The following is a 27,950-nucleotide window of genomic DNA, read 5'->3' as shown; positions in this document are numbered from 1 at the left end:
TATGCTGTTCTAATAACAAACATATACTTACAGACTTCCCTTGTTTCCTATTCATGTTGGTACACATATTGTGCTCAAGCTAGAGTGGTCTTGCCATAAATAAATATCTACCTTGCTTTTTTATAAGAGAGTATTTTCTGGGCAGTGTGCCTCTTAATCACTCTAAATTATCTGTTGCAGTCAAATAACTCTGTTAATGTTGCTTTAACCATATGACACAAACTGTGACCATGGTTAGTTACAAATAAAAAACAAGTTGTTATGACCCATATTATGCAACTGTAACTTCACTTTTGCCATATTTGGAATATAATGCAACTTATAATGTCAATTCCTGTGAGTGTTAATTCTCTCAATAAACTAATAAATATAGTAGTGTGTGGCATGGCCCTGTCTATGCAGGGAAAAAATATGGCTTGTTTTTTAATTTTTCCAATCAAGATAGCTCAACTCTATTGGAACCTCCCTTAACACCTGTGCAGACAGTTCAACATCTTTTGAGATAGTTTGAAGCTACCGCACAACCAAAAGTGACTCCACATTACAGTATTAACTCAAGTGATCCACCCTTGAGATTCTTCCCTTGTGTTAGCTATGGGAGTCATGTCCTGCATCCACATGAGCATTCTGTTTACTTGTGTGTGATGCCAAGGCTTTTGGGGACCCATCTCATTGTAGTGCTACATTAAACTGCACTGCTCTGTGAATGCTTTTGCAGTGTAATGAGGGAGAACGTGTCTGCCCCTTCTGGGGATTCTGGCTGGAAGTGGTATGAACCTAGTAACTCAGTGAAGTAAACCCGTTCCATCTGGGCTCGCTCCAGATTTCTCTCTGGAGAAACATTCCAATGGGTTGTATCCAACCCATGTACATCCAAAGCATGTATCCAACTTGCGGGCCCTGCTAGCATCACACCAAAGATCCACTGGTACCTTGCTGTCAGTCTGTGGCCAGCTGGGAGCATGCTGAGGCGGTCCTCTTGGGGTCATTCTTAACAAACAGAGCTCTGTGCTGCATATAGATGAGTGAAGTTGCTGATACTGGAAACTGTGCAAGTGGGGGAAAGAGGCTGAGAAGGCCTATGTGCAATGGTAGGTGGTTTCCAATCAGAAAACAAGGAGGTAGATGGCAAGAAAAGGGCACAGGTGGGAGGTGTTGCGGGATTGTTGGAAGGCATTGGAGGACTAGTGGTTCTTGCTGATGTCATCGCATTAGCCTGTATCCAGGCTACAGATAAGACACATTAGCAACTGTTGAGGGAATCTCACTGGAAGTCTGTCCTACACCCCCAGTTACATCAGCCAGTTTTTGTTATATCACCACCACGCGAGTGATTGGGTTTTTGTATGTGGATGGTGTCGGGAACACTCAAGCTCTGCCTTGTGTTACCTTGCTAGTGGTTCTGTCTACATGGATCTTAAAGGGAGAAGGGGATCTCAGCTGAGTTGAGCTAATTTACTTTTTGGAGAGGGTGAGGTGGAGAACTTGCTTTTGTAGTTAGGGCCACTGTTGAGATGTGTTTCAGCTGAGTTACGGAGCTGATCGGTGGTTGGTGGGTTTTTTTAAATTGTTTTGATCTTCACTTGTGAACAATTTAATGGAGTGGAAGCTGGGGAGAGTTAAGGCTTCAGATATTGTGAAGGAATGTATTTGTATCTGCACATTAGTATTTCCCCACCTACATGGAGCACCAGGAAGAATGTAAAAGTTCACTCGTTGGATGCCTGGAGAGACTGAAATATTCAAAGTATATGACTTCAGTCAGGATCCATGATGGGGCTGCAAATAAATGTTACATAAGAAACAGATCCAGTTCTTTCCGTGTCTTTATTTTTATTTGAGTTTTATTTGCAATCAAAAGAATACACACCCCATAGTCGAAGGATGGTTTTATGGTTAGAGTTATTGCACTGAGATACAGGTTCTATTTCTGGTTTTGTAGTAGATTTCCTTTGAGACCTTGGGCAAATCACTCAACTTCTCTGTGTCTCACTATGGAGATGTAGGGATGTTGGAGGTGGTTGGATACTACTGTAGTAACCATAGAAAAGTCTATAAATAGACCCATAGCCCATAAGGCCAGAAGGAATCATCATGATCATCTAGTCTGACCTCCTGCAAATTGCAGGTCACAGAACCTCACCCACTCACTCCTGCAACATACCCTAACTTCTGGCTGAGTTACTGAAGTCTTCAAATCATGATTTAAAGAATTCAAGATACAGAGAATCCGGCATTTACACTATAAGTGGTACACATTCTGAAATCCCTTGAAGTGGGTGCATGTATTTTCACAGGCTGAATGCATGACACTTTCTGAAAATAAGGCTCCTCTAAGGTGTCTCAGTTTGGACATCCAAATATAGAAGCATCCAGAATCACTAGTCACTTCTGAAAAATGTGACCTCTTTTACGTCTGATTCATTAGATCCACCAATCTCCCTACCACTGCAGCATTCTTTCCTGTGACCATGGGTGGTTGGTGCAGCCCCCGTTTGGGGAGGCGAGCCCCAGGTCTGCCCCTTCTGCCATTTCCTCCCCCGACCCCCATGGCTGGTGTAGTACGAGAAATTGCTATCTGTAGGAATTTGCTACATCGGATAGCAGTTTTTTTACAGTCCCTTACATATGAGTAACTGCTACAGGTAGCAAATTCCGAAAAGTAGCTGTTTCTTGCACTATACCAGAGCCCCCAGACCCTCCCCCCACCTGGAGGAGCCCCTGGCCATCCGAAGTCCCCGAGCCCCACCCCCAACCCCACCCACCTGGCTGGAGGAGTCCCGGGCCAGCTGCAGCCGCGTCGCATCTCCCCTCTCCAGATCCCAAGCTGCCCAGAGAAAAGCATTTCTCAGACCAGAGGTGGGCAAACTATGGCCCATGGGCCACATCTGGCCTGTGGGACTGTCCTGCCCAGCCCATGAGCTCCCGGCTGGGGAAGCTTGACCCCGGACCCTCCCCCGCTGTTCCCCTTCACATGCAGCTACGCTGCCATGTGGGCAGCGTGGCTCTGAGCGGCATGGTAAGGGGGCGATGGGTAGCGGGTACCAGGGGGCAGTTGGATGGGGTGGAGGTTCTGGCACGGTCAGGGGTCGGGGAAACGGGGGGTTGGGTAGGATATGGAAGTCCCTGGGGGGGCCTGCTAGGGGTGTGGATAGGTCAGGGTAGTCAGGGAGCGGGCGGGGGGGAGGGTTGGAAAGGGAGGTGGGATCCTGGGGGGCGGTTTAGGGCAGGGGGTCCCAGGAGGGGGCAGTCAGGGGATGGGGAGTGGGGGTGGGGGCAAGGGCCCAGTTGTTTGGGGGGCACAGCCTTCCCTACCCGGCCCTCCATACGGTTTTGCACCCCAATGTGGCCCTCCGGCCAAAAAGTTTGCTCACCCCTGTCTCAGACTCTCCTCCAGAAGAAGCTTTTGATATGTGCCATGCAGGATCTGGGGTAGCTAAGAAGGTGGAATGTGCTACTCAGCTTCCTGGGTTCATCAATAATCTCCCTGGAGTCCATGAGCCCGGGAAGCTGAGTAGCACATATCGCCTCCTCAGATGCCCTGGAACCTGCATGGGGCATAATAAATCTCTGAATTAAGTTTAGAAGTGTGTGCAACAAGAGTGATGTAGTGGTGGGAGTCTGCTATAGACCACCGGACCAGGGGGATGAGGTAGATGAGGCTTTCTTCTGGCAGCTCACGGAAGCTACTAGATCTCATGCCCTGATTCTCATGGGTGACTTTAATTTTCCTGATATCTGCTGGGAGAGCAATACAGCGGTGCATAGACAATCCAGGAAGTTTTTGGAAAGCGTAGGGGACAATTTCCTGGCGCAAGTGCTAGAGGAGCCAACTAGGGGGGGCGCTTTTCTTGACTTGCTGCTCACAAACCGGGTAGAATTAGTGGGGGAAGCAAAAGTGGATGGGAATCTGGGAGGCAGTGACCATGAGTTGGTTGAGTTCAGGATCCTGACGCAGGGAAGAAAGGTAAGCAGCAGGATACGGACCCTGGACTTCAGGAAAGCAGACTTCGACTCCCTCAGGGAACGGATGGCCAGGATCCCCTGGGGGACTAACTTGAAGGGGAAAGGAGTCCAGGAGAGCTGGCTGTATTTCAAGGAATCCCTGTTGAGGTTACAGGGACAAACCATCCCAATGAGTCGAAAGAATAGTAAATATGGCAGGCGACCAGCTTGGCTTAATGGTGAAATCCTAGCGGATCTTAAACATAAAAAAGAGGCTTACAAGAAGTGGAAGGTTGGACATATGACCAGGGAAGAGTATAAAAATATTGCTCGGGCATGTAGGAATGATATCAGGAGGGCCAAATCGCACCTAGAGCTGCAGCTAGCCAGAGATGTCAAGAGTAACAAGAAGGGTTTCTTCAGGTGTGTTGGCAACAAGAAGAAAGCCAAGGAAAGTGTGGGCCCCTTACTGAATGAGGGAGGCAACCTAGTGACAGAGGATGTGGAAAAAGCTAATGTACTCAATGCTTTTTTTGCCTCTGTTTTCACTAACAAGGTCAGCTCCCAGACTGCTGCGCTGGGCATCGCAAAATGGGGAAGAGATGGCCGGCCCTCTGTGGAGATAGAGGTGGTTAGGGACTATTTAGAAAAGCTGGACGTGCACAAGTCCATGGGGCCGGACGAGTTGCATCCGAGAGTGCTGAAGGAATTGGCGGCTGTGATTGCAGAGCCATTGGCCATTATCTTTGAAAACTCGTGGCGAACGGGGGAAGTCCCGGATGACTGGAAAAAGGCTAATGTAGTGCCAATCTTTAAAAAAGGGAAGGAGGATGATCCTGGGAACTACAGGCCAGTCAGCCTCACCTCAGTCCCTGGAAAAATCATGGAGCAGGTCCTCAAAGAATCAATCCTGAAGCACTTGCATGAGAGGAAAGTGATCAGGAACAGCCAGCATGGATTCACCAAGGGAAGGTCATGCCTGACTAATCTAATTGCCTTTTATGATGAGATTACTGGTTCTGTGGACGAAGGGAAAGCAGTGGATGTATTGTTTCTTGACTTTAGCAAAGCTTTTGACACGGTCTCCCACAGTATTCTTGTCAGCAAGTTAAGGAAGTATGGGCTGGAAGAATGCACTATAAGGTGGGTAGAAAGCTGGCTAGATTGTCGGGCTCAACGGGTAGTTATCAATGGCTCCATGTCTAGTTGGCAGCCGGTATCAAGTGGAGTGCCCCAAGGGTCGGTCCTGGGGCCGGTTTTGTTCAATATCCTCATAAATGATCTGGAGGATGGTGTGGATTGCACTCTCAGCAAATTTGCGGATGATACTAAACTGGGAGGAGTGGTAGATACGCTGGAGGGGAGGGATAGGATACAGAAGGACCTAGACAAATTGGAGGATTGGGCCAAAAGAAATCTGATGAGGTTCAATAAGGATAAGTGCAGGGTCCTGCACTTAGGACGGAAGAACCCAATGCACAGCTACAGACTAGGGACCGAATGGCTAGGCAGCAGTTCTGCGGAAAAGGACCTAGGGGTGACAGTGGACGAGAAGCTGGATATGAGTCAGCAGTGTGCCCTTGTTGCCAAGAAGGCCAATGGCATTTTGGGATGTATAAGTAGGGGCATAGCGAGCAGATCGAGGGATGTGATCGTTCCCCTCTATTCGACATTGGTGAGGCCTCATCTGGAGTACTGTGTCCAGTTTTGGGCCCCACACTTCAAGAAGGATGTGGATAAATTGGAGAGAGTCCAGCGAAGGGCAACAAAAATGATTAGGGGTCTGGAACACATGACTTATGAGGAGAGGCTGAGGGAGCTGGGATTGTTTAGCTTGCAGAAGAGAAGAATGAGGGGGGATTTGATAGCTGCTTTCAACTACCTGAAAGGGGGTTCCAAAGAGGATGGCTCTAGACTGTTCTCAATGGTAGCAGATGACAGAACGAGGAGTAATGGTCTCAAGCTGCAGTGGGGGAGGTTTAGATTGGATATTAGGAAAAACTTTTTCACTAAGAGGGTGGTGAAACACTGGAATGCGTTACCTAGGGAGGTGGTAGAATCTCCTTCCTTAGAGGTTTTTAAGGTCAGGTTTGACAAAGCCCTGGCTGGGATGATTTAACTGGGAATTGGTCCTGCTTCGAGCAGGGGGTTGGACTAGATGACCTTCTGGGGTCCCTTCCAACCCTTATATTCTATGATTCTATGAAATCAAAAACTTCACTGCAACCAGGGGTCCGCTGGCTGTGGCCGCGCCAGGGGGAGCTGAGCCTCCCCTGGCCTATTATACCCACGCCCATGGTCCAGGAGGTCTGGAAGGTGCAAGCCTAAAGAGTGGCATTGTCAAGGTGCAAAAACAAAAATGGAGAGAGAGAGAGGTGCTTAGGAGAGGTATAAGGAATAGGAAGGAATTAGGAAAATGAGTGGCATTGGGAATCTGAGACAAAACACTTGAGCTTTCTCCCTTGTTAGAAACCAAAGTTGGATTGTGTTTTTGTTTTTTAACTCAGCTAAGCAGAAAGTTAAATATGAAGCCAGCTTAATAGAGCACCTAGTTTCACATTGAAAAATACACTATTTTCAGAGAATTGAGTGCAACATGAACAGGACTCTGACAGTATAATAGATCTGACTAGAATAGAAAATAGGTTCACTTCATACGTTGGTGAGAGTTGCTTTTGGTGCGTAAATAGGATTAAGTCATGTTTGAAGAATGAGGGTTTTCTTTTTACTCCTTTGTTTTATTTTGTTCTTTGTGCTTCATGTTGAGAGAAGGTAAAAATTAGACACAAATTTATACCATGCTGTTAACTAAAACACGAGAGACCTTTGGGTTTATCAGGCCTTTGTTGAAACTTCAGGGTTTCTGTAGTGCTCGTAGGCACTTTATGAGCTGTTTACAGAACTTCCGCATGAATTATAGTTACAGTTGTAGTCCATATTTTTAGTATTTGCTAGCAATAACTTATTAAAACATTGACTTACTATAGCAAGTTAAGATTTTAATAAATACATTTTCAAGATGCTGGGCTTGCTTAATTTCCCGCCCCTCTCCCCCCTTACCTCTGTAATTGAACAGTAGACCAAGGAATATATTTCGAATTCCTCAGCTCCCAGCAAGGACAGACTGAAAGCAGATTTGCAGTACTTAAACTTGTGAAATATTGACTTTGCTCTTCACTGTAACTCTCAGGGCACAGACTCTGGTTGATACATCGCAGAAGAACACAATGGGAAGGTTTTGGAAGCATTTTGACTTGTTTTGTAAAAAAAATCAATAGGGCAAAAAAGCAGCACTGTTTGGTACATTTCCCACATGTAGAAAAGATTTTGAAGTGCCTGAAGTGGAAATACATATCATTTCACTGGCGAGCCACTGCAACAAAGCAAATTGGTCAAAGGTAGCATAGGGAAGGATTTTAGTTGGCAGTTCTGAAGCAGAATTTAAAGGCTAGGATGATTGTTTGGCTGGCCAGGTAATCAGTGCATGTTTAAAGTTCCTAGTGGAAACAAAATAGTAAATATTACTATTAATTTGAAATAGGACTTCATGATGTAATATAGATACATCCTGAAAAATGGTTGACTCGCCTCTTGCTTGCTGTGTGACTTTTGTCAAGTCATTAACCTTGGTGCCTCAGGACTGTGCTACAATTTATCCATCCATAAAATGAGAATAACTGTGGCATGAGAGTAACCTCTCTTTAGCTAAAATGGTAACCAACTTTACATTTTAAAACCAGATTTTTTTAATCCTTCCCCTAAATTGGCTAGAACCCAACAAATTGTCCTCATATGTGCACTTCTTATGTTCACTTCTCTACCCAAAGGGTTTTTTTTTTTTAATTTGGTAGTGACCAGACATCATCTTGAAATGAAAACAGTATGAGAAATCAGAAGGATTTCACTATTAGGACACACTTCAGACTACAAGATTTTGTTACCCTAAAATTGCTCTGCATGGTCTGATGGCTATGCATGTTGGCCTGAGGGAGCTGGCTAGGAAAGGGAGAGATAATTAGCTTCTTTCCAGGGTTATGAGGTTTACTTATTGTTTTCAAAGTGCATCCATCAGGCTCGCCAACAGAAATTCTGGGCCCCAGGGCCAGAAGTGACAAATCTGTCACTTTCAGGACCGGCCTACGGGGCCCCCCAAAGTGCAGGGCCTGGAGTGGTCTTGTGCACCTAGACACCCTGCAGCCTGCCCAGGCGACTTAAAAGGGCCCAGGGCTCCCGTAGCTGCCGCGACCACAGGAGCAGCAGAGACCGCTGGGCCCTTTTAAATTGCCTGGGCCCCTGGGCAATTGCCCCCTTTGCGCCCTTCTTATCCCCCGCCCCTCCACCAGTCATCAGGCCTGGCATCCAGATCCTTGGATGAAGTCTCTATACGTGCAAAGTAATATGATGTTACCTAGCTGATTATGTTCAAGAGGGAAAATATATGATTTTTGAAGCATCATTCTGAATATTCTCATAAAATATAATTGAGTTGAATTTGCTTGATATAGTACCTGTATAGGCCACATATTACAGTGCTTTTTGACTGGAACTATGATGTGAACCTTATATCTTTTCTAAGTTGTATGCTTTAGTTTCTTTTCTTTCAGAAGACAAGTGGAATTTTGAATTTATCTTGTCCCAGAGAACGCATGTTTCTCCAGCTCCATGCAAAGGGGTTCACCCAGGATAGAGCAGTAACTGGAGGAAAAATTTAGTCAGAAAATGTTATTTTGAAGTTCACAGAATATCAGGGTTGCAAGGGACCTCTGGAGGCCATCTAGTCCAACCCCCTGCCCAGAGCAGGACCAATTCCAGCTAAATCATCCCAGCCAGGGCTTTGTCAAGCCTGACCTTAAAAACTTCTAAGGAAGGGGATTCCACCACCTCCCTAGGTAACGCATTCCAGTGTTTCACCACCCTCCTAGTGAAAAAGTTTTTCCTAATATCCAACCTAAACCTCCCCCACTGCAACTTGAGACCATTACTCCTCGTTCTGTCATCTGCTACCACTGAGAACAGTCTAGAGTCATCCTCTTTGGAACCCCCTTTCAGGTAGCTGAAAGCAGCTATCAAATCCCCCCTCATTCTTCTCTTCTGCAGACTAAACAATCCCAGTTCCCTCAGCCTCTCCTCATAAGTCATGTGTTCCAGGCCCCTAATCATTTGTTGCCCTCTGCTGGATGCTTTCCCATTTTTCCAAATCCTTCTTGTAGCGTGGGGCCCAAAACTGGACACAGTACTCCAGATGAGGCCTCACCAATGTCGACTAGAGGGGAATGATCACGTCCCTTGATCTGCTGGCAATGCCCCTACTTATAGAGCCCAAAATGCTGTTAGCCTTCTTGGCAACAAGGACATGCTGTTGACTCATATCCAGCTTCTCGTCCACTGTCACCCCTAGGTCCTTTTCTGCAGAACTGCTGCCTAGCCAGTCAGTCCCCAGCCTGTAGCAGTGCATGGGATTCTTCCATTCAAAGTGCAGGACTCTGCACTTGTCCTTGTTGAACCTCATGATTTCTTTTGGTCCAATCCTCCAATTTGTCTAGGTCCCTCTGTATCCTATCCCTACCCTCCAGCCTATCTACCGCTCCTCCCAGTTTAGGAACTGTCCATTGTTTAGGAACTCAATCTTGCAAGAAAAAACACTTTTAATGTTTACCTTCCACTGTCTAAAGTTCACCTTTTTATGTTGGGGGGGGGGGTGAAAGTGAAATTATTAAGTAAGCAATTTAATATGAACAAGAAAAGAGAAATATAATACAGTAAATTAGAACTATTTTGTTTTAATAAACTACAAATATCTCCAGCATTTCAAAAAAAAAAAAACCAAAAAAAAGAAAATAACTTGAAATTAGGGCTATCAAGCCATTTAAAAAATTGCAATTAATTGCACTGTTAAATAGAATACCATTTATTTAAATATTTTGGATGTTTTCTACATTTTCAAATATATTCAATTACAACACAGAATACAAAGTGTACAGTGCTCACTTTATTTTTGATTACAAATATTTGTGCTGTAAAAAATAGTGTTTTTCAATTCACCTAATCAAGTACTGTAGTGCAGTCTCTTTATCATGAAAGTTGAATCTACAAATGTAGAATTATGTAGAGAAAATAACTGCGTTCAAAAATAGAATATAAAACTTTAGAGCCTGCAAGTCCACTCAGTCCTACTTCTTGTTCAGCCAGTCACTCAGACAAACAAGTTTGTTTACATTTGCAGGAGATAATGCTGCCCTCTGCTTCTTTACAATGTCACCTGAAAGTGAGAACAGGTGTTTGCATGGCACTGTTGTAGCTGGCGTCGCAAGATATTTACATACCAGATGCGACAAAGATTCATATGTCCCTTCATGCTTCAACCACCATTCCAGGGGACATGCGCACATGCTGATGATGGGTTCTGCTCGATAACAATCCAGAGCAGTGTGGACTGACGCGTGTTCATTTTCATCATCTGAGTCAAATTCCACAGCAGAAGGTTGAGTTCCTTTTTTGGTGGTTTGGTGGTTTGGGTTCTGTATTTTCCTTATCAGAGTGTTGCTCTTTTAAGACTTCTGAAAGCATGCTCCACGCCTCGTCCTTCTCAGATTTTCAATTGGTAGTCTATCGTTTAACAGTGCGATTAAAACGGCGATTAATCGCGACTAATTTTTTTAATTGCAATTTATTTATTTATTTTTAGTTAATCATGTGAGTTAGGGCTGTCGATTAATCGCAGTTACTTGAAACCTCTAAGCGCTGGTCTACACTTTTATCTTATGTCGGTATAACCACAAGCAATGTAGCTATACAGACTGAACTCCCGGTGTAGATAGTGCTTCTCCCATCAACATTGCCACTCCTCTCAGGGAGGTAGAGTACTCATCCTGGTGGGAGAAACTCTCCTGTCGGCATACATAGCGCTGCACCACTGTAAGTGTAGACAAATTTTAACTCACAAGAGGTTAATACAGACTCTATTGTCCTATAGCATGTGAGCCTGTTCTTAGCAGTTGTAACTTGTCTTTGTACATATTGACTTGCTTTGGGACTATTTTACTATGTTATTGGTTCATGTTCTCTGGGGGGAAAAATATCCTAAAAAAAAAAAGCACTTAACAGAAACTCTAGTTTTGATCATACCCAATCGTTCTTCCTAATTCAGTTTAAAACCAAACTTGCTGTATTTTGGATGGTAGATAAAGATCCTTCCCTTAGAGAGAAGGAATTAAAAAGTTGCAAATAAAACTGCATAGGGGAATGGAGATGGTGCTGAGCAGGTGGTTCTTTCCTTTAATTCACCAGCATAAGTGGAAAGGGAGCATCTGAGCATGGTGAGAGAAGCCAGAGCAGTTTATTTTATAGTTTTGCTTTTTCCTTCTTTGGTTAGGTCTTATTACTACTAAGAATTACTAACTATTTGGAGGCATCTAGACAATCAGAAAAGAGGGTGATGCCAGTCCTAAGGACAATGGAAGGACAGACAGACAAGTAGACAGAGATTAGGAGGAGTGGGGGAAACATACATTTTACTTACTGTCAAGGTGGGCAACTCACCCCTGCGGAGCCTCCTGCTGGTCGTCCAGGGAATTAACATTCCAGCCTCTGGAGCACCCTCTGCAGGCCTGTGTTGCGCTGGCCCCCGTGTCCCTCCTGGACCCTGGTACCCCTTTTACCCAGGGGGCTGCCCCCTGGCAGTATCCCCACAGTCTCTGGGTCTCCCCTCCCCAGGGAACCCCCACCCACTATCCCCACCTTGCCTCAGTCTTTGGCCACTGCCAGTGACCATTGAGCACCTGCACACTGGGGCGGACTGCAGTGTATAAGCCAATCATCACAGGCAAAGAGGTTTGGACCTGCTGCCTCTGCCTACCTTTGGGCTGCCCCCTGTAACCGCAGTACCTATCTTAGGCCATTGGCCAGGCCTGGGCTTTTTCAGTCTGGAACCTCCCAGCTCCTCTGGCCTTCCCCAGCCCTGCTTCACCTCAGGTACTCTGGCATGCTCTCCAGCAGCCAGGCCCATCTCTCTCTCTCTAAAGGCGGAGAGAGACTCTCTGCTCCTGGCCTACTGCCCTTTTATAAGGGCCAGCTGAGCCTACTTCCCCCAGTCAGCCTGGGAACTGTTTGCTCCCAGCCACAGCCCTCTCCCTGGGCTGAAGTGGGTCTTTAAGGGGGATTTAAAGTGGAGAGGGTGAAGGCCTTGCAAACAAGCACAGGAATGCCCTGCCTGTGCAAGGGGAAAACGCATGGCTGTGTCTGTGCAAAGCTGACAGACTGTGGAAATTAGGAAAGTTGGCAGAACAGGGAGGGAGGAGACAATGCAAAATGAGACCTGCTCAGGTAGGTAGGGAGGGGCAGAGTTATGCAGAGCTTTGGAGAAGGTGATGACAAACTTGAATTTGATGCAGTAGCAAGTGGAGAGCCAAGGAAGGGATTCAGAGAGGGGGGTGATGTGATCAAAATCACAAGCAAGGAAAATTTCCAGTGCAGTATTTTATCTGAACTGTGAAGGGTTGGTTTAGGGAAGCCAGAGAAGAAGATACTGCATTAGTTAAGGCAAGATATAATGAGGGCCTGAACAAGAGATTTAGCTGTAGGGTTAGAAATAAATGGACAGATCTTAGAGATATTGAGGAGGAAGAAGTGATAAGACTTTAGATATGAGCAGAATGTGTCAGGCAGGGGAGAGGAAATCAAAAATAGCCTGTAAATTACATGCCTGCGTGATGGGGAGGATGACGGTGGGGTAGAAAGTGATAGAGAAGTGTGGAGCTCTTAGAAAGTAGATTGGGTGTGGCTAATACAAAAAATTGTACAGGGATTTCTGTAAAGGGCTCTGCAATTATTTAAACTTTCCGCTGTATCTGCCAATTGAAGGGTTTTAGTCATTTTAAGATTTTCTGTAATCCCTGTAGGCAGTAAATAAGCTGTTTGGGTGTGTGTACAACCTAAGAAAGTTCAGAAAGTATAGTAGGTGTTCATGGCAACATGTTTAATTGTTAAATTGAGATCTAATTAAACATATGGATTAATGCTTGTGAAGAGCAACATGCTCATTTGGCTAGAGCAGGGAGCTGGGGCTCCTGGCTGTTCGTAGCCCTGTCACTGACTTTTGAGATTGTTGGAACCTAGAGGAGAAGTTTAATGAGTGTTTACCTCACAGGGTTATGGAGTCTCCATTAACATTTGTAAGATGCTTTGATCTTTAAAACACAATATAGATATATTTAACCTTTTCTTTCTTTCTTTTTTCCTAGTTACGATTACCTCAACAGGAGAAAAAGGTAGGAAACATGTATTACTCATCCTAAATAAATAAATTGAAAGTTTTATAAATAGGAAAGTTGCCTACTTCTTGTCTCCGTAATATAAATGTACAGTGTGTTTCTGATGTATAATTTACACTTCCTTACCAATGCAATTTTGTATGATTTTATGTAACTCTCTAGTTAGAGCGAGCAGATGGGTACATAGAGGGAAAACACAGGGAGGCTGGATCTATCAAGTTTTTAGTGCCACAAGCTTGGGATGATCACATTTCCTGTGAGCAATGGACCCATGACTTAGTTACGCAGATCTTTCAAAACAAGTGATTGGGGGCAGAGGGGGAAATCAGACCCACATCATGTTTTCTCTATACCACTTAATGTGTGCTATGCGAATCTCTTTCATCTCTCTGGTTTTCCCCCTTGTTTTTCAAGTGCATTAATTGTTGTGGGAACCATACTATTGATAGCTGCTATGGCTACATCCATTGCAGAATAAAATCAGTCATGTGGTTATTGAAATTCTGGAGTTATCATAGTGATGGTTCTGACCACATTTGTTGTGTGTATGTATTGTATTACACTATGTTGAAAGAACATGATTAAGGTTGCAAAGTTAGGAAATGCCAGAATTAAACTTGCCCTTGCAGCCTTAATTCAGCCCACTTATGTGCATACATTACAATACAGTCTCTAATTACATGATTACATGCTATTTTTTCTACAAGACCCCTGTCTTATTCACTTCACAGGATGGAGCTACTCTGGGGCTCACTCAGGGTTGGGTAGGGAAGCAGACTTGTTTGTAGGACTCCTGCCTCCTTTGTTGCAGAAATTAAAAAGTGGGTAGTGAATGAGGTAGGGGAGTATGGTCTTATGGTTAAAGCAGCTGAGTGCTGCCTTGAGTAATTAGATTTTATCCCTGCTGCTGCCACAGAGTTCTTATGAGATGTTGGGCAAGACACTTCAACCAGACTTTTCACAGGTGGTCACTAATCATGTGATCCTCATTTTCTGGAACCTAACTTGAGACCCTGCAATCTGATATGAAGAGGAGCTGAGCGCACTCAGCTGCTACTGAGGTCAATAGGAGCTATGCTTTGAACATCTAAAATGCTGTATAATGCCAAGCACTCTGAAAAACCAGGTCCTAGGCATTTCAATTGGACATACAAAATTAATTAATCCTTTTTACCTCTAATTCTTTTGTGCCTTGGTTCACCATCTGTAAAATGGGGATAATAATACCCCTTCACCTCAGGGGGGCATTGTGCAAATACCTTTGTGAAGCACTCTGATACTGTAGTGATTAGCATCATAGAAAAGCCCAGGAGGGAATTAATAATTCTGAAGAATGAAGAGCTGAATAGAATCTAGTGTAGTTTGTACCTATAGGCCCAAGAAATGTAGACATTTGAGACCTGATCCTCAAATCACTGAGCAGCTCCTCCTTTTCCTAGAGTTGAGCTTCTTCTTCTTTTTTTTTTTTTTGGATAACCTGTAAAAATATGAAGAAGAAGAAGAAGGCAGTAGAGGAGAAACCTTGCTGTTTTTAATCTTCCTACTTTTTTTTGAAGAAACAACAAAACAAGTCTGACTTGCAGGAAAACATTCACATTTAGGTCTTGATATGAAATAGGAAATCTCCTTTACTTGAACTTTATAGCTCTTGTAGTCAGGTTTTTTTTTAGTTATTTGTTGCATCAGTAGAAAAATGAGCCTTGTAGCAGCCAAGGTGGCATCAATATATTCCTGTGATTTTAAGCCAAGAGCACATATCCTTGCAGATAAATTTCTGCCTCACATTTCAAGTGTATTATGTTTAAATCTTGTTACAGCAGTGCTTAATTATAATTTTCTGTTTAATTTTACAATAGGTAAATAGATCAGTCATGTAGTTCTATGTCTTTCTCCCTTAATTTGACTTATTTTTAAACATGTGAATTGTTTTGAATCTTATATACAACCACATAAAAACCAGTAGACCCTAAGCCTATACACATGCAAGCCTCTAACGATAACCTCACGAGGAAATCTAGAGTCATAGAATCATAGAATATCAGGGTTGGAAGGGACCTCAGGAGGTCATCTAGTCCAACCCCCTGCTCAAAAGCAGGACCCATACCCAATTAAATCATCCCAGCCAGGGCTTTGTCAAGCCTGACCTTAAAAACTTCTAAGGAAGGAGATTCCACCACCTCCCTAGGCAACGCATTCCAGTGTTTCACCACCCTCCTAGTGAAAAAGTTTTTCCTAATATCCAACCTAAACCTCCCCCACTGCAACTTGAGACCATTACTCCTTGTCCTGTCCTCTTCCACCACTGAGAATAGTCTAGAACCATCCTCTCTGGAACTACCTCTCAGGTAGTTGAAAGCAGCTATCAAATCCCCCCTCATTCTTCTCTTCTGCAGACTAAACAATCCCAGTTCCCTCAGCCTCTCCTCATAAGTCATGTGTTCCAGACCCCTAATCATTTTTGTTGCCCTTCGCTGGACTCTCTCCAATTTCTCCACATCCTTCTTGTAGTGTGGGGCCCAAAACTGGACACAGTACTCCAGATGAGGCCTCACCAATGTCGAATAGAGGGGGACGATCACGTCCCTTGATCTGCTCGCTATGCCCCTACTTATACATCCCAAAATGCCATTGGCCTTCTTGGCAACAAGGGCATGCTGCTGGCTCATATCCAGCTTCTCGTCCACTGTCACCCCTAGGTCCTTTTCCGCAGAACTGCTGCCTAGCCATTCGGTCCCTAGTCTGTAGCTGTGCATTGGGTTCTTCCGTCCTAAGTGCAGGACCCTGCACTTATCCTTATTGAACCTCATCAGATTTCTTTTGGCCCAATCCTCCAATTTGTCTAGGTCCCTCTGTATCCTATCCCTCCCCTCCAGCGTATCTACCACTCCTCCCAGTTTAGTATCATCCGCAAATTTGCTGAGAGTGCAATCCACACCATCCTCCAGATCATTTATGAAGATATTGAACAAAACTGGCCCCAGGACCGACCCCTGGGGCACTCCACTTGACACCGGCTGCCAACTAGACATGGAGCCATTGATCACTACCCGTTGAGCCCGACAATCTAGCCAGCTTTCTACCCACCTTATAGTGCATTCTTCCAGCCCATACTTCCTTAACTTGCTGACAAGAATACTGTGGGAGACCGTGTCAAAAGCTTTGCTAAAGTCAAGATACAATACATCCACTGCTTTCCCTTCATCCACAGAACCAGTAATCTCATCATAGAAGGCGATTAGATTAGTCAGGCATGACCTTCCCTTGGTGAATCCATGCTGACTGTTCCTGATCACTTTCCAGAGTGGTGTGGTGTTGTGCATATCTAATCCAGTTTCCCAGAGTTGCTTTCTCTATCTGAAGATTATCAAAAGAGTTTAAGAAAATGTTTATCAGTCAGATACAAATTGTGCCTCTGTTCTCGCACATGTTTTGATTCTGTAAGACAGGTTGTTAGAAAACATACTAAATGTAAGTGGTAAGCGCATTTTTGTTTTGTTTGGAGCAGTGGGAATTCTGTAGGGTTTTCTGTAGGGTTCATTCTGTCAGTCTTGAACCTCTCATCAGTGTAACCCTTCCTTCAGCTGAAGAAGATTTCATATGGATCCCTCAAAAGCCCAGCACTACTGAGTGATGCAAGACCTTCTCTTCTTCTAAGCACTCAACTACTCCTTGTGCAGTATTGCCACACCTGTTTGTTTAATGAACAAAGTCTAAGCAGGGGCCCTGAATACATTCCCCTTCCACTTGTCAGCTCACTGTCACTAGACCATTTAGTCTGCCAATTTACATTTGTTCAGTGAAGACAGCAGAAGTAACTCTGCCAATCCCTTTAGCTGACTGCAGTTAAAATGCTGTTAAATTTACAGATTTCTTACACTTCAAACAAAGTTAGACTTCATGGTTATGATCTCAGATTATGCTGGAACTGTGAAATGACTTTCCCTGCTAGTTGGTACTGGGATTATTTTATTTTTTTCCTTTCCCTTTCCCTTTCCTTCCCTTCATCTGGTTTGTACTTATAAGAAAATAAACAGATCTTAATAGGAAACCAGCTAATGCATATTTATACTTGGAGCCAGCACTAGGATCTTTGAAGGGTTGCCCTCAATGAGTCCTGCTGCTACTGCCTTTGCAGGTTGGGTGGAGTCTAGAGGAGAAGCTTCTGAATCTGGTGTCTTCCACCACCCCTGCGCCCCATCTTTACCCCTTGGCAGAATCACTCTCCCAACAGCAGCAGTAATGACAGCAAGTGAGGCAGGATAGAGAGGCAGGGGCCTGTTCAGCATTGGGCCAACCTCCAAAGGACAGGACCCTGATCCCAGGGATTTCCTCCTGCGTGTCATACAGTAACAGCTGGACCGGTCTGGGCAGGGCACTCTAAAGGCTCCTGTTCCCCTTGAAGAGTATAGCTGCGGAGGGCTGACCTTCAGCTTCCAGTGCTGTATGACTTAGAAGTCATAGAATTGTAGGGCTGGAAAGGACCTCAAGAGGTCATCTAGTTCAGCCCCGTGCACTGAGAAAGGATTAAGTATACCTAGATCATCCTTGACAGCTGTTTGTCTAGCCTGTTCTTAAAAACCTCCCAGTGATGGGGATTCCACAACCTCCCTAGATAATCTGTACCAGTGCTTACCTATCCTTTTAGTTAAAAGAGTTTTCCTAATATGTAACCTAAATCTCCCTTGCTGCAGATTAAGGCCATTACTTCTTGTCATACCTTCAGTGGACATGGAGAACAATTGACCACCGTCCTCTTTATAATAGCCCTTTACATATTTGAAGACTCGTATCGTTTCCTCTCCTCTACCACTCCCCCCCCCCCCGAGTCTTCTCTAGAATAAACAAGTCCAGTTCTTTCAACCTTTCCCATAAATCAGGTTTTGTAAACCTTTTATCATTTTTTGTTGCTCTCCTCTGGAGACTCTGCAGTTTGTCTGTATTTTTCTTAAAGTGTGGTGCCAAAAACTGGACACACTACTCCAGCTGAGACCTCACCGGTGCCGGATAGAGTGGAACAGTTACCTTCCACGTCTTACACAAGACACACCTGTTAATACAGCCCAGAATGATGTTTGCCTTTTTATATAACAGCACTGCACTGCTGACTCATATTCAGTTTGTGAGTCATTATACCCTCCCACCCCGATCCTTCATTGCTGCCTAGCCAGTTATTCCCCATTTTGTATTTGTGCATTTGATTTTTCCTTTTTAGGTGTACTACTTTGCACTTGTCTTAATTGAATTTCATCTGGTTGATTTTAAGATGTTCTCCGATTTATAAAGACCATTTTGAATTCTAATCCTGTCCTCCAAAATGCGTATCACCCCTCCCAGCTTGGTGTCATCTGCAGAGTTCTCTATCTTCCTGATTTCATCACTTTTGCAAGAAGTCTAGACAGTTTTCTCTTTCTGCTAAGTATTGCTAGCACGGCCACAAATTTCTGCCCTTATTGCCACTAACTACCATCTGTTGTTGCTTATTTGCATTGCAGTAGCACTTAGCCCCAGTAAGGGCTTAGGGCGTGTGTGTGTACGCGCACGCGCGTACACTAGAGAGGCCTCCCCCCCCCAAAAGAACTTGCATTTTAAGTGTAATCTTCTATGTTTTAGTTAACTCCTACTGCTAAGACAGTTTAGTTGTGTCCTGCCCTCGTGCATCTGTCACTTCCTCTTTCTGGTTCCAACTGTTCCACTCTTCTCACCCCCTTGCACTGATTTACCCAGCCAACTCCATTGTAATCTTAAATTTACTTTTGTCCTCCTTCCCCAACCCACCTTCCTGTTTTTATCATGCCTCCTATTATGTCTAAACTTAGACTTCAAGCTTTTCAGAGAAGTCCCCATCTTATTTGTTCTGTATAGTGCTAGTACCCTGGGACATTTCATAAAGAAATAAGTGTTCACGTAACATGGTGGCAGTTTTTAGGACTCTGCATACGAATATAAAGTTATTTTTGCTGACTGCTTTGTCACTTGAGTCCCACTAGCTCTATTCCATGAGCGTTAAAATCATTCTAATCTCTTTCTAAGGCCGTCTCTACGCTACGCAGCTTTTAGCGACACGGCTGCGCCGCTGCGGCTGGGCTGTTAAAAGACGCGCAGTGTAGCTGCTGTTTGTCAGCAGCAGAGCGCTCCTGCCGTCAAATCACTGTTCGCATCGGCGCTTTTCCTCGACAAAACTTTTGTCTTTCGGGGTGTGTGTGGTTTTTTTTATTTGTTTTTTTAAACACTTCTGAATGACAAAAGTTTTGTTGTTCATTTGCCTAAGGCAAGGAAGATGGGGCAGAAGGGCCCGGTGAGGAAAAAACCCTAGGAACAGCCACGGGCATGAGAAAGCTTAGGTTAAAGTTCATGTTGTGCGCAACAACATACCCTCTCTCCCCCTTTGGGAGTTAAGTGTGGATCACATCCAGTGTGTGTGTGCATTGTTTGGAGCAGGTGGAAGTGCCGCAAGCTTACTGTCTACTTCATGCCATCCTTCAAACATTAAATATAGCTTCTTTAAATGTTTTTTTCCCTATATCAGGATAGCAAAGTAGGTCAAGCTTCCCCCTTCTTGGAAGAGAAGATAACACAAATGTTTGATGTTATTTCCTCATTTTAAGAGGGTTGTTGCCTGATACCACGCAGCTGTTTAATCTCAACAGTAGGTGAGAGCAACTGTTCATAATGGCTAGTTTTAAGAATCTTACATAGTAAGGTATGAATATAGTGAACGGGGGTAACAATTTTGGGATTTAGGTGGCATTGACATGCCTGCTAATTAGTGTTCCATTATCTTCCAACACTGTTTAGATTGGAAATGTGCCTCTTGGGAAACTGAATAGGATTTAGTCTGGTGAAGACCAATGGAGCCAAATAACTATCTCCTTCCTCATGGCTGCAGTTTGCTGCTGTTCGCATTACTTCAGCCTAATTTCATCTGATGGGGAAGGGAATTCAATGGGAGACTGACAAGCTGGACGACTCCTTGGTTTCTCTGTTTCTTAGCTTAATTTGGGTTAAAGAAGTTCTTGTATCTTCTTAGAAAGGAGTGTACTTGCTGCTCAAAATCAGTTAGAAGATATCTTGCCTTGATGCTGCTTGAGTCACAGCAGTTTGATGATTCAGTACTTTGATTTCTTTGACTAGGTAGATATGCTGGAACAACTTTGGCTACAGTCTTTGAGTTAGCTTAGTCGCTTTGCTCATATAGGTCCTTAAGGTTGGTCTTTCTCCCTGTTTGTAAAAGCCTTTTTGGAGTCTGTCTGCATCATACCAACAGTCAGTGGTTCCTGTTTACTTCTGGTATGAGGTGTAGGTCATGTGCTACACTGGAGAAGCATTGTGGTCCCCAGGTCCACATGTCAGGTATGTTGCTCGCGTGATTTCTAATGGCTTCTTCAATTCCCGGGGACAGTTTTTGTCAGGAAGGAAGTTCTAGTCGATTTTTCTTTCATTATCCAGTAAGGGTGTCTGACCCGATCAGTTTGCATTGTGTAAGCTCTACATTCATCTTTAGATATTCTTACATGCTCAGTGACATTTCCTCTATAGATCTCCATTCTTAAAACATATGACATGCAGACCTAGGAACCATTAAGGTTGGCCTAGCAAGAAGCTACATGTATCAGTGCATTCTCCTGATGGTATAAACATGTCAGCAATTTAAAGGGACACCCCTCTTATCCTGTTCCCTTGTATACTCAGCTCTCACCTTGGGTCAGATCCTGAAGTTGCCTCTTTCTAATCCAGTGGTCTCCAAAGTGTTTGTCAGGCCCGACCCCCTTTACAAATAATGGATTCTGTCCGTGCCCCGCTGGGGGCAGAGTGGGGCTGGGTGGTGCTCTGTCCCTGCCCCCCGTGGCTGGCTACGCTGCGCACTCCTCCCCAACATTCTTGGGGACCATTGCTCTAATCAGATGCTCTTATCTTACTGCTGTTAGCTGTGTTAAATTAGTGTTGTTCATTGGTATTGCATTTAAAATAGCATGGTATTAAGTTTTGACATCTAATCAGTGGCCAATGATTTTCAACTTCCACAAGATGCCACACATCAGCATTCAATGAGTTCTGTCTTTAACTATCTAGACCAGTGGTCTCCAACCTTTTTATGCCCAAGATCACTTTTTGAATTTAAGAGCAACCTAGGATCTGCCCCTTCCCTTCCCCAAAGCCCCGCCCCTCTCCATCACTCACTCACTTTCACTGGGGTAAGGGGTTGAGGTTCGTGAGGGGATGTGGGCTCTGGGCTGGGGAGGAGGGGTTTGCAGTGTGGGAGGGAGCTCTGGGCTGAGCCTGGGGCAAGGGGTTGGGGTGCAGGGTGCAAGCTCTGGGAGGGAGTTTGGGTGCAGGAGGAGGCTCCGGGCTGGGGCACAGTGTTGGGATGCAGGAGGGGGTGTGGGCTCTGGGAGAAAGTTTGGGTGCAGGAGGGGTACAGGGTGCTGGCTCTGGGAGGGGGAATCAGGGTTGGGGAAGGGGGTTGGGTTCCAGGAAGGGGTACAGGGTGCTGGCTCTGGGAAGGGGGTCAGGACTGAGGCAGGGGTTGGGGTGCAGGTGGGGGATGCTGGTTCTGGGAGGTGGGGCAGGGCTGAGGGTTGGGGTGCGGCCTCCTGCCGGACAGCACTTACCTCTGGTGGTGTAGCGTGGCTGCCGCTAAGGCAGGCTCCCTGCCTATCCTAGCCCCACGCCGCTCCCAGAAGGGACCAGTGCACCCCTGGAGGGGCGGGGGGCGACATGTGGCTCTGCGCCCTACCCCTTTCTGCAAGCACCGCCCCCGCAGCTCCCATTGGCCACAGCTTCCCTTTCCTGGCCAATGGGAGCTGCAGGGGCAGTGATTGCAGGCAGGAGCAGCACACAGACGGAGAACCCCAGCCCCAGGGCTGCACTGGCAGCTTCTGAGAGTGGCATGGGGCCGGGGCAGGCAAGGAGCCTGTCTTAGCGGCAGCCCCGCTGCACCACCAGAGATCGCGATCAACTGGGAGATCCTCTAGGATCCACCAGTCGATCGCGATCGGCCAGTTGGTGACCACTCATCTAGATAAATGTTCTTCACAAGATGTTACAGAGAAGTAGAAACTGGTCAAAATAGTCTTGACTATCATGACTTTGTTCAGCCCTGGCCACCAGCATTAACCCAAGCACCATAAATTGTGTTGCTGTATTCATCATGCCATTTTAAGCACGGGCTCGATCTCCTGTGATGGCTTCAAATCACCCAATGGATTCTCTTTTTTCAGCACCATGAATCCAGTTATAAATCTCTGAGTTCATTCCTACCAAGGATGGCTTTTGTCTATATGTGTGTCTGCTTCATACTACAGATCAGTGGCCAACTGCTTTTTGGTTTCCTTCCCCTCTTACCAAAATGCTAGAGATGATATCTTCCGTTAAATGATTTTGATATCGCCCTGTGGTATATTAACACCAGAGAGCCAGTCTCTCATCTTCTGACACAAGGGTCCTGCTTCTGCTTTTTCACATGAGATTCTATCCAATTCTTTCAGGAACCCAATCAAAATCTTTCAGAAGTCTGACCACGAGTTGTCTGCAGTGCTGATGCTTCCCTTTAATCCAGAAGAGAGCCTAGAAATACTTTATTTTGCAACCCTGAGGAGAAGTTGGGTCATCCAGTTCTCATGAGTCTCCCAGACACTAGTAACTAATCATAAACATATCATACCATATCTTGAAATTAGCTACACCTTTTCCTTAGGTCAGCACCATTAAAAGAAATTGAGTCCATTTTGTGTTAAAGGCCAGCAGATCCTACTTTCCACTATGGCTGTGACAGTGTTGAGTCTACGTTTTAGTTACAAATATTCCTTTTTATTTGGCAGGTGGAGGCAGAGAAGGCACTAAGAGTTATACAGACAAAAAATAATCAGAAAGGCAGAAGTTCTCACTATCACAAATGTTCATATAGAAATAAGATGTTAGATCAAGAATTCCCATTATCTAGTCACCAGCCCTTTATTATAAGAATAAAGAGTAGCTTTTCCAACATGGAATCAGAATGGGAGCCTAGTATATTAAATACTACAGCAAAATCCAAATGTGATTAATGTTTACCTTATTTGAATTACAGTACAGGTACATTTACATTTTAATATTATTTACAACCCATTTTCAACACCTAGTAGTAATAAAATATAGTTATGATATTAGCATGTAACATTTTTAGTGCAATGCTTAGACTTTATAAGATATATCTATTGCATAACCCAAATTTTACATTAACCTGAGTGTTTTCAGTGTTCCGGTATCATCTACTTTATTTGCTAACAATATATTATACTTTACATAGGCTGAATTTAGTACTCGAACCAACTGGAATATACTGTGGCCTGTCTGTCAAGAGAATTTAAATGTATACTTCCAGCTTTTTTATTTTCCTATTCCAGACATCAGACACTTTATTTTAATTTTCCTGAGGGTGGGTACGTGGGAATGAAGGTATGTTTCTAAAGTTGTGGGTTGTTGCCCTCATGATGAGACTCATTCAGTTTAAAAAAGTGGGAGTATAAGTGGGGAAATTGCTTCATGACGAAGATTTTGATCAGCATTATTTTAGTAGCCTATTAAATGATTCATTCTGAGGATGAAGTGGTATTCATCATATCTGGTGGGCTATCAAGTGGATTTAGATGATTTCTTTATAGAGCTAAGCCCACTCAGATGTGCTAGTATTCCTAGTTATCCAGTGGGTTTCAGTGCAATTTATCTTGCTGGCTTGCAGAAGAGAAATAACTTATCTATACCCAAAACCATTGCATCTTTATGTTGTAGTTCTAGGTCTTTTCAGCTATACTCACTGAAATCTTATTGTATTTATTTTTATTGCAGTAGTCTACCTTGTGGTTTTTCATCTGTCATTTGCCATGTTTGTATGGTCCTATTGGAAGACAATTTTTACATCTCCTGCTTCCCCCTGCGATGAGGTAAATTTAATGATAGAAAAATGCCAACCCTTATGTATACCACTGAACTGTTTTCAGCAGTGATACTTGTTTAAAGTACAATGTAATTCATCTTCTCTGTTCCCATTAACTGAAATAAATAGCATGCTGCCATATCATGAATGTAAATAATTAAATTACTTTTAAAATCATTGTAACCTAATGACATTTTTTCAGATTGAATGCTTGTTTCTAAGTGGTCACAAGTTTGACATTCAGGTGTATATGTTCAAGTAATAAGGTATGCGAGTATATATGACACTACAGTGTTTTGCTAAGCAATACCTTCAGCTTGGTATTTAGAATAAATAAAATATAGGTAGGCTTGGAAGGATTCATTTTTATGGGTAAATGTTGGTAAACGTTGATTTCACCGTACACACACAATCTGACTAAAACTATTTCTATCGATTAATCAAAATTTACAAACAGGAAAAGGAAGAAAAATGCTACTTGAGAACTTAAGATTGATTGAATGATATTTACTTTGTGTATTTTGACCCGGGACATTGACAATTTGGTTATAAAGCTTTAACTTTTTGAATCCCAATGCCTGTACGATGGGGTATATAGCCCCACACTGGGCCCGAAGGGATTAAAAGGCTATACTGGGCGCAGGCAGCCCCATCCCTATAGGCTTGCTGAGCATTTGCAATGTTGAGGAGTGGGTTAAAAGGAGCTCAGAAGCCCAGGCAAGGTGTGGATGGGTTGCAGGAGAGAAGAATCCTTCTCCAGAAAGCCAGACAAAAGGTGGAGCCTTGAATGGGGATCATAGAGCGAGTAAGGCCCCCAGGCAGTACCTTCTCCAACCACCACCCACTTGGAGAACCAGCAGGTCTTGCAGGGCCCAGCTCATTTGGACTTTGTGAAGCTATTGACTGTTTGGACTGGTGGGGCCATGCCCCAAAGTGAAGAAGCACTAGCCCAAGGCAGCAGATTTTGGCTCTCTACAGAGAAGAACCTCCGATGTTACTTCCCAAAGGGCTCTGGGCTGGGACCCGGTGGAGAGGGAGGGACCAGGTCCCCCTACTATGGCCCACTTAAGAGAAAAGGCCCAGACGGAGGGGAAAGGCCGCAACACTCTTGACCTGGGGTCAGGAACCAGGCACTGGTACTCCACTCCCCCAACAAAGAGACAAGGGATTATATGTCAGATGCACTAACCAGTAGGCCACCCACCAACCTCTCTATCAGTGTATCATTAATTACTGTCTGACACCGCCCCTAATTTCCCACAACTGTGAAAATTTAAATTGATTAAAAAAAGAAAAATGTTTAAAACCCATAATTTTGTGCAACTGTGAAAATTTACTTCAATAAAAATTGAAAAATGCTTAAAAATAAGCATCAATATTATCTGTCAAAATTATAAAAGAATAAAAATTCAGTTCTGCCAAAACAAAATATAAGTTAAGATACAACAAGCTCAGTGACTCAATCTGTATGTATTTTCATTATACACCCTTATTTGAACCCTCTTAGTGACGTTTCTTTGGATAAGGATAGGTTACAATAAATATTCATAACTTTAAGAGGACTGTAATGCTCAGTGATAAGTCTGTTTAGAAGCTCAAGGCGTGATGAGCACTGTTAAATTGGTATAGAAATAAATCTCTACACACTGACATAAAAAGTGCTAGCTCTATTGACAGAGGTAATTGTAATATAATTATCTCTCCAAGGAATCTATTAGGTGGATTAACCTGCTGGCTTTTATTTTTTTCCCGTAAGTCAAATGATCAGTAGACTTAATATCAAAACTACAATGAAAGTTGTCCCTCTATTTCCAGTAACTTTAATACTGGCTAAACAGAAAATTTTTTATTCTATTTTTGGCAGGGGTGACTCTCAAAGCCAACATTTAGCGCAAAGCAAATTTGTACAGCTGAAAACATGCTTGCAATGGAAAAGCAGACATGTGGTTCTATAATATGTATCTATAATGTGTCACAGAAATTTACAGTAGGGTAGGAGAGGAAGCTGAAGAGAGAGTTCTGCTGGTTAGCTGAGCAAACGAAGTAGTACTGAATATTTTAAGTTGTAAATTCACTGCAGAGGCTGGCCTTCAAATCATATGACTGGTTTAATTGGAGCCAGTTCTGTGTGATAATGACAAAACACTTGGCAGATCAATTATCTCAACCAATCAGTTGCTCCAAGATTTGTAGAGCCACATGAACTTAGCTTAAGCATCAGTGTATTTTATAATTATTTTGGTGCTTGCCTGGATTCTTCTGTCTGCCAACATCTGTTTATAACTAACTGTAATAAAAGCTGCAACAAGGCTTCAACTTTCAGTGAGTGACAGAGTTTGAATTTACAGCAGACTGTTAAAAAGAGAGTGCCCATTTTAACTGTTTAAAATCAGGTCTGAATTGGAAAATGTCTACATATGAGCTTATCCAAAAGCCATGTTCCTCCTTAGAGCACTCTTCTCCCACAGTCTCTGTCTGTCATCTCCATTCAGGCACCAAGGAAGAATATAGTATTGTCTCTTAAGCTGTTCCAACTTAATTTTTTCTAATTCTTTTAAAACATAAATATATATATTTTCACGTAATCTTCTTATTTTAAGTACCCATTCTTGTAAAATGAGTGGCATCCTGTGATTTTACTACTATACTAAAAAAAGATTACACACCTGTTTATTGTTCAAGTGTAATCCCTGCACATTTTATAATAAGGAAGAACAATCAACATTATGTGAAATCCCAGAAAGAGAGGAAGGAAACAAAGTTACTGGAAATAGAGGGATAACTTTAATTGTAGTTTTGATATTAAGTCTATAGATCTGTTTACATTAAGAGCTGCTGGAACTTTGTCACAATTATTTTGTTGATCTGTAATTTTTATCCCTTTGAACATTTGCATTTGTTGCCCAAAGAGAGGGTAGTCTTGTGACCCTATCAATATTCAATAGACATAATAATGTAAACATAACTATTCTGGGAAATTGAATGTTTTTTTAGCCAATTTGTTATGGTTACAGGACAACTTTAAAAAAAAATTAAAACCACACGATTTTAGAGGTTTAGGGTTTTGTCTATGCATTACTTGGATAGCTTGTTTAGCTGTCTGTTAAGTAGTGTTTTAAGGCTAGTTTTACTCTCTTAGTTAATTGCCCACTTCTCTCGCCCAGGGTTGAAGACACCAAGCAGACTCCTAGCAGCAGTCTCCGCTTGACAAGGCCTCCTGAGAGGCAGTAGCAAATGTGTACTACGGTACTCCTCATACTTATACAGTGTTGCCAACTCTCACAATATTTGATATTTTACTTAAAGCCCCATCTTTCGTAGGCAAATAATTATGTGAGTTTTTTTAAAACTTTTTTTATTTTTTAAAAAGTACGTTTCTAGCCCTCATGGTTGTGAAGAAAAGCTTGAAAATATGACCCAAGTGCACGCTGATGCCTCAAAACATTGAAGGCAAATAAAAAGAATACAAGATATATTTATTCTTTTTTAAAATTCATGATTTGAAACCAATTTCATAATTTTTGGAAACTTGTCATTTTATGACTTTTAAAAAATTGGAGTTGGCAATACTGCATACAGCAGTGGAATCTTGCCTGACTACTGTGGGACGTGGGTTGAATCTTCAGCCTTCTGGATTTAGGAAGTAATATGGGGAGGCAACAGCAGTCTCTCATACTCTCCCTGTAGTAGGAGAGGTACCATGTCTTCCATTTGTCCCTATTATTACTCCCTCCCCAACCACTTAGACTCTGAATTCCAAAAGAAGGGGACATTACAGGGCCTAAGGAAAACCCACATGAACTAATCAAGAAGTACAACATGGT

The 27,950-nt window shown here is 43.5% G+C and overlaps 1 protein-coding gene across 2 annotated transcripts in view; it reads left to right on the top strand.

Moving 5' to 3' along the window:
* The window catches only part of ZDHHC20 (zDHHC palmitoyltransferase 20), a 79,607-nt gene that overhangs the window by 20,755 nt on the left and 30,902 nt on the right, over nucleotides 1-27,950 (top strand). For both annotated transcript variants that reach the window (XM_048845618.2, XM_048845626.2), the window contains exons 2-3: nucleotides 13,185-13,211; nucleotides 24,039-24,133. In XM_048845618.2, the coding sequence (XP_048701575.1) occupies nucleotides 13,185-13,211; nucleotides 24,039-24,133 (122 nt within the window). The remainder of the gene's footprint in view (nucleotides 1-13,184; nucleotides 13,212-24,038; nucleotides 24,134-27,950) is intronic.

Source organism: Caretta caretta, chromosome 1, assembly GCF_965140235.1.
Source record: "Caretta caretta isolate rCarCar2 chromosome 1, rCarCar1.hap1, whole genome shotgun sequence".
NCBI classification, from domain to species: domain Eukaryota; kingdom Metazoa; phylum Chordata; order Testudines; family Cheloniidae; genus Caretta; species Caretta caretta.
This window is presented reverse-complemented; position numbering and strand designations above follow the sequence as displayed.